We start from the raw sequence: 8,044 nt of genomic DNA on the forward strand, positions 1-8,044 counted from the left end.
TAACTCAAGTTCAATAAATAAACTTTCCATCTTCTGCGATCAAATCTGTCAGTTTTTACATATCAATATTAGAACAATCAATATTTTCATAATCATAAGCCAATCATTGTTGAGATATCCTGGTAAAAGATTGGCGTATCTACTTTGAAACGGATTATGAAGTTTTCTAAAATCGCCAATTTTCTATAAAAATTGGCGATTTTAGAAAACTTCATAGTCCATTTAAAAGTACTAAATAGTACTAAATAATTTATGAAATTTGAATATCACTCTTCTATAAATTTCATAAATTATTTAGTTTTAATGAATGATTTAGTTGATTGAAGTTCAAAGATTTTTATTTAACCCTTAGCGCTCCGAAAAGTAATTAAATGCATAAATACTTGCCGAATAAGAGAACTTGTTCATTGTTCCGAAAAATTAATATATATGAATTTTCCCAGATAATTAATCTACATATTTTTACCACTCGTAAGTATTTTTACCAGTCAAAATTCATTAAAATAATTAAATAAAACGCCAAAATGATGCATTGCCTTGAATGGTTCCTGAGAGGAGAGATCGAAGTTCTAAGTATTGAAATATTGATGTCCCAAAAAAATTTGTTAAATAAGATTCAAAGGTTAATGTAAAAGGGTAAACATGTAAAAGGATTACAAAGGGTAATGTAAAGGACCTATGTAAAAATTTTAAATTCTTAATTGATCGGAGCATTTATTGACTCAAGTAATATAAAATGTAATTGTTTAGCTCATTTAGACCATTTTGTTAGTAGATGCGTGCCCCTGATTAAAATTAACTGATGGGCGCTGATTACAGTGATTATCCAATAGATATATTAAACCATGTTTGCCTTAAATTTAATTATTTGATTTAATTAATACTATAGATATTGTAAAATGTCATAGAAATCTTTTCCTCCATTTAATTTTTAGAAAATATATTTCAAATTTTTTCGCTTCACACAGACACTTGCTGAAATTTACACTTTTATATATTTAATTTACAATAATAGTTGATTTATTTTTTTTAAATTTGAACTTCTGTCAATGTGATGGCAACAGGTTTATAAAAGCTAATTTTTTCCCATTGACGTGCTCTTGCAGATTAAATTTTATTTTTATTTTGTGCGAAATACATTGTTGAAAAATATAGTTAAAATATTTCTTTAAAAGCTTGTTAAACATCGAAACTTAATTTGTAGATTAAAGCATTGATATCATTAAAAAGAAAATTTTTTGAGTTTTATCTTAATGCAAAAATCAATTTTGTGCTGTAATTTTTCGGAAGTTATAGCGTTGTAATTTTTAGAAAGTGTATCCATTTTTAAATCCTGTTACTCCTTAATGCAGTAAATTATTGTTTTTATAAAGATCAATGTTAGTGAAATTAATTAATATTAGATAAGACTGTTATCTGTAATGCGCATAAACAATGCTGAATGAGAAAGTTTTTGTATTAGTTGAAATTTAAACATTTTCGTTTTTCAAGTTCCCATTTTTGTTGAGATTACAGAAAATTAAAAGAGATGCATTGCATAAAAAGAGGAGTAGTTATAAGGTTTTTAGAACAGTAGTAAATGTTACGTCCAATAGAATTTGAAGTTAGATATGCTTTTGTGAGTAAGCGAACAAGAAGAAGTAAGTAAATTTAGCAACCATAAATCTGAATTATAAAATTAAATTGGTTACTACTTTCATAAAACTTTTAAAAAATGCTTTTTAATGTGTATTAGCATTTGTGTAACAATATATTTTACAACTATTTTTCTTCAATTCATGGTTATATAGGAGTAATCATAATTTCTATTTTGAAAAAAGTAACATTCCTACTAAGTTATTTAATTGAATCTCTCAAAACTTATTTTTTTAATTTTAGTTATATGCAAATGAACAAAAATTGCGAATAAGCTTTCAGAAATGCGGAACAGTCTTCACTATGCTGAATGTCAGAGACAGAAATGTTTGTAGTTAGTTTATTCTTTTTGTTTGTTAAATGTAAGTGACCATATAATGCATATTGTGAAATATTGAAAAAGAATTATTTAGAAATTATATTCATTTTTTAAAAAATTTCTAACGCCTTTTTATTATTTTCATATTATTTTTTTATGTAGCCATTTAGATGTTGCATTTAAATGTGGTTTCCAGTACATTGGATTATGTATAGTAAAATCTGACAGTAAATAAGCTAGAAAATGAAGTAATATATTTCAGATTTGAAGGAATTTCAGTAGTTATCAAGATTTTCTGATTGAAAATATGCTTTTTTTTTTTTCCTACTGAGAATTAACCAGCAGCTGTTTTTAAAATTATTAATATGATTTCTATAATTTATTTTAGTCAGCCAAAAAGCTTATTATTTTGCAATATATATAAATATATATTAACAGCTTTAACGTAAACAATACATTAGTTCATTTCAAGTATCAGCTTGTGGAATATATATACATAAAAGCATACATACATATAGAAAGAACTATACATTATTGATATCCATTTAAATTTGAATTTAAAGCCCTTTCTATGTATTTTTTTTTTTTTCATTTTGTTAAATAAAGTTAAAACGTAAGAGATATAAAGATTAAATCCTCATAAAAGTAAAATTTATAATTCATTTTATTAGATTAAATTTGTATTATGCACATCAGAATTATAATTTTTATAAATGTCTTCCGTGTGGGAAAATTATAAACGTATTCCTTTTAATAAATACATTTTTAAAGCAAATTTCTCACACTTTATATTTATTATATTCAACACTCGTTTGAAACGTGGTAAGGGTCATCAGCATTTTTCTCAAGGAAGTTTCGTTTCGTTATCAGAGACAAGGAGTATCTTTCTCATTCATAGTGAGTTGATTACCATTTGGCGTACATTGTAAAATCGCCAAATCTTACATGCAAAGATAAAGTTTATAATGTGGAAGTCTTTCTTGACACTTGAGCGGAAAAGGGGAAATTTATCGAGCGCAAGTGACATAGAACCGAAACGATCCTGGAAAAATAATGACGATTTACGGTACCCCAAGTATTGTAGCGACTGCTCTCCCACTGGCTACCACCGAAGGCAATATAACAGCCGGTTTTGCAGCTGCTGGAATAAGTACAATGAACCCGATTCGGAATTTCTTCCCAGTTGCGTAACGGGTCGTTCTCAAGCCACATCTAATGTATCTCAGAGTGATTCTTCGTTTTTGGATTGCTTTTGCTGTAATCTGATGTCCATTGATACCGCAGCAAAGCATAAAAGAAATGGCCCTGAACTACTGCAGGTGTTACCATCTCCAGATCCTGAAATTTTGATCCCACATACATGTTTCATCGTTGGAAGAATTGTGGCTGTTACCAAAGGCTGGCACAAGACAAGGAATAAGAAAATGACGAAGGAAGAGGAAGGCTGCTGTTTTGACAGTTACACCCGTAAAGTTTGCACTGCAGGCAGAAAAAGAAGCCATTGCGATAAAAAGATTAAAAAATAACTACGAAACAAAGACAAAAATCTTACACTCTAAAAATGAAGAAGGCAAACTAAAAAATAGGAAAGTGGTAAAAAAATCAAAGGAAGGAAATGAAATTCAGAAGACAAATCTTGCATTTTGAGATTCGAGAAGAATGAGTGCCTCCCGATGATAAAGACGATTTTGATATCAATTGTGATTTGAGGACTCGGATTATTTGAATTTAGAAAAAGATTCAGTGGTTAATAATTTTCTATTAGTGAAACTGTTAATTGAAGACAAAAAAAAAATTCAAAATTTTTTGTGCTTAAAGTTTTGAGCTAAAAGAGTTCCCAAAAATGGAAGATCGGGGGAAAAAATGTGCAATTTTTAATAAATTCAATTATTTAAACTTTAGTTCAATAAAAGTTCCTACTTAAAAACATTTTTATTTCCTTTTTAGATAAGTACCTACACTATAATTAAGAAAAATACAGTGTCAACCTGCCCCGCGCATGGCACCAATGAACCCCGGCCCAGGAGCAAGTTGACACTGGTGTAATTATTTCATTCAATTCAATTTTGTTCTCTTATTTTTCAATCAAACTGTTATTTTCTACGCTTTGTACTAGCTAAAGGATGTAAGAATGTGTTGAAACGCATATCAGCAGTTTAATCATCACCAATTTTTTTTAAAAAATTCGCAATCAAAATTGGTGTCAACCAGCCCTGGTCTCCCCTACAACTAACTCCATCTAACTAGATGTATTTTTAAAAATGTTGAAGGGAATCTTGAATCTGTTTTATACTATATGTTTCTAGATTGACTCTTCAATTTTAATAAAATGAAATTTAAATATTTATATATGCTTTCTTTATCGCAGATCCGTTATACAGGTTCCAGTATGAATACCGCTCGCTCTTTTGGTCCAGCTGTAATGACAGGAATTTGGGAAAACCACTGGGTGAGTGCAGAAGAAATCTGACATTATAAAATTCTTAAATTCCTGAAAAAATAAGGTATTAAGATATTCTACTCATAAACTCAGAGGAAACACGTTTCAAAAGGAGCAGGTAAAATCACATGAAACAAAAATAATATAGTAATAATATAAAGAATTTCACTGATGAAAATCACGAAAGTATGGACACTGATTCTAACATCACACAAGGGCGTCAAAAAGTATAATAATAGCAACAAAAAAATAATTTTCAGCATTTAATAATTTAAAATGTCTGTAAATGAAATTATTATAAAAGTTGTTGGGAGAGGCGGTCGTGAACATTCTTCAACATCGTTAAAACTATTGTCGAATGTACACGAGATTACTGAATTATACCCTCCAATATGTTCGTCAGCGTTTCATAAATGCGCATTTTATTCTTTCAAGATAGCCTGAACGCGTACGTCCCGTTAAATTTAAAAGATGCTAATGGTCATGATCTACCATTTTTTTAATTAGTTCATTTAAAAGCATGGCAAATGTAGTTTTTTATTTCATTAATATTAAAATATCTCGGAACCGTTAAAATAATCAAGAACAAATAGTCCAGAGGACTGGATTTGGTGAACGCGGAAGCCAAATAACGGGTCCTGGACGTCTAGACTCCACCTTGAGAATGTAGAATCAATGCAATTACGTAATCTGGAAGAAAATGTGCCGAGGCATCATAATGCACAAATCAAACGTCTTACAGCGCTGCGATTGGCACAATCTGTAGCAAATGAACAAAGACGTGTTGAAGGAAATCAAATTACGTCCATCGTCTGATCAGTAAGTATCGATCAGTAAGACTGATCAATCACGCTAAACAAATCCGCCTTTTCTGGGCCAAAACAGATCATCATTGGGGAAACTGTTCAGAATTGAAGTGATGTAGAACACAATTCAATCCGTCAGAAATATCATCGCTCTGTCTCTTTAAAATGGATGCTCGGTAAAAGCTGGGGAGGGGGGGGGAGTGAATATGAGTAATGGTGTCGCAAGGAAAGTGCTATGAAAGGTTTTGATTGAAGCTGACGTGGTGTTCCTGAATTACTGACCTAAATGGAAGGTCATTCATAATCATTTCACCACATCTACTCTTCAACTCCCTAGGTAACAGCTTAGATAGAGAACACAGTAAGCTTCCTCCTATTCACCTTCATTCAATGAGAGCCCACTCCAAATGGCGTGTGCATTTCTATTTCGCCTACTTGTTCTTTCGTGTGGCTTGGAGAGATCGTGAATGTCCAGCACATTATGATGTCTCAGCACATTTTCTTCTAGATTACGTAATTGCATTGATTCTACAGCTTAAGAGATAATCATTTAGGATTCTTACTCGCACATCAACATTTTAAACTTTTTTTGAGTATCAATATATTCCGAGTTGTAGAAGTACTAGTTTTAATGAATGTCACTCTCTAAACATTTGTGTTCCTAAAACCTTTGTTCCTTTTAACGTCTAACAACCTTTTGTCACTGGAGTATCTGAAGATTCCGAATGTACAAGGGATATTTAAATAAAAAGGTACGAAACGACACTGTGGGTATAAATGAAGACTTTATTCAAAGCATACATCATAGGAATGAATACAATGATCCCATTGAGTAACGAGCCGAAGGATTCCTTGTTCCCAGAATCCCTGTGGCGGTGACGAGACCCAGTCCTTCGCAGCATCCTTGAGTTCACCGTCCGAGTTGAAGCGCTTCCCTTTCATATTTTTTTTCAAGGGACCAAACGCATGAAAATCGCAGGGCGACATGTCCGGGCTGTAGGGCGGATGGTCGAGCTGCTGGCCACTTGAACTTGGCCAGTTCCGCTTATGTGACCCTGGAGACGTGTGGACACGCGTTATCATGGAGCAGAACCACACCCTCCGTGAGTAGCCCCGATCTTTTGTTCTCTATGGACCTGCATATTCTTCGGAGTGTCTCACAGTACACATCAGAGTTAATGGTTCTTCTGTGCTCGAGGAATTCAACAAGTAGCAGACCTTGGACGGCGAACTCAAGGACGCTGTGAAGGACTGGGTCTCGTCACGACCACAGGAATTCTGGGAACAAGGAATCCTTCGGCTCATTAATCAATGGGACTGTTGTGCTCAGACCTATGATGTATACTTTGAATAAAGTCTTCATTTATACTCACAGTGTCGTTTCGTACCTTTTCATTTGAACACCCCTTGTACAATCAAATTTTCCGACATATTATTGAATCTGGAAAAATCGACCAAGTGATCTGTAGTAAATTAATATATAATGTGCCTTTCAAATGTAAATTCGAGTAACTGATAACAGAAATTAGGGAAACTTTCTTTGGAAATTTTACAAGACAGTGTGCTTTGAAACAAAATTACATTTTATCGTCATTTTGTAATGAATTTAGTTGCATTAACTTCCTGTTTTTTGGCTAATTTGGATGAAGCAGAGTCGTTTTGAATTCTATGTGATCAGATAAAGAAGACACATTAACCTGAGAATATCATCAGATTCCAAAACAGTGAAGATTAATTTTACGAAAGTACAAAATGCCTAAAAGATAATCTATATCTTACCGTTTCCCATTACTTATGGAAATTATGCACACTTCCTTATACATAGAGAAATTTCCTAAATAAGAAAAAAATATTCTACCTTTGCAAATAAAAATTATTAAATAGAAGTGCATTGTTTTGGATACAAATAAAGTGTGAAATTTAATTTCAAATCAACACTTCATTTTCATTGGTTTTTGTATTTAACCTTTCTTTTAACCAGGTCTATTGGATCGGACCTATCTTAGGAGGTATAACAGCTGGTCTCCTGTATCAACACGTCTTTGCTTGCGCTCCGCCCGAGCCACAAAGTATTGAGCGGTTGAAATTACTCAGGATGAAAGAAAGAGAAATTATCACAGACCGAACAACATGCATTTAAGAAAGCATTTATCTTTGTTTTTATCCATGAAAAAATTTATGAGCTATTTTTCATAAAATGAATATCATGACATCAGAAGAATCGAACTCAAGTGTCTTTTTTACATATTTATTCTTGTGTAAACATTATCATGTTTTTCTTAACTGATTTTTCTTTATTTTCTTGAAGTATTTATAAAATGGATTAGAAATGATATGTGAAACACAAAGACAAATAGAATTATTTTTGTATCATTTATCATTTAAATGTTTCTTTATTACTTACTAGAACTTACAAAATCACCTTCTTTTATTAAGATTATTTACACACTACCAATCCTTCATCAAAAACAATTCGATAGAAATGTTCAAGATAATTGTTTAGAAAATATAGCAATAAATTAGAACTTGTTTCATGTTCTGAGTAATGTGTGTCCACTCAAATTGTATAATTTCTAAACCTTAGCGAAAGGCATATACTTCCAGTATATGCCTTTTAAAAAAAAATTCTCTAAATGCCATAAAAAACTTAATTTTGTGGTATTATAGTCGATATATATATACTACTAAAAAATTACAAAGACTAAATTTTTATATAGTGCCTCAATTCTATTAGTCATATTTCATAAAATAATTTTGACATGCTAAAATGTTAAATTAAAAGTTTTACTCTTCTTTGACCAAAACTACCCGAGTAATGAAGCTTTGAATATTACTATTTTAGAA

The 8,044-nt window shown here is 31.5% G+C and overlaps 1 protein-coding gene across 1 annotated transcript in view; it reads left to right on the forward strand.

Moving 5' to 3' along the window:
* LOC129960341 (aquaporin AQPAe.a-like) overlaps window positions 1-7,561 on the forward strand; it is a 29,913-nt gene extending 22,352 nt beyond the window's left edge. Inside the window, exons 2-3 of the mRNA XM_056073716.1 lie at window positions 4,323-4,403; window positions 7,182-7,561. Of these exons, the coding sequence (XP_055929691.1) occupies window positions 4,323-4,403; window positions 7,182-7,340 (240 nt within the window). The 3' untranslated portion in view covers window positions 7,341-7,561. The remainder of the gene's footprint in view (window positions 1-4,322; window positions 4,404-7,181) is intronic.
* The last annotated feature ends 483 nt before the right edge of the window (window positions 7,562-8,044 follow it).

The sequence above is a fragment of the Argiope bruennichi genome, chromosome X2, assembly GCF_947563725.1.
Source record: "Argiope bruennichi chromosome X2, qqArgBrue1.1, whole genome shotgun sequence".
Classification (NCBI taxonomy): Eukaryota; Metazoa; Arthropoda; class Arachnida; order Araneae; family Araneidae; genus Argiope; species Argiope bruennichi.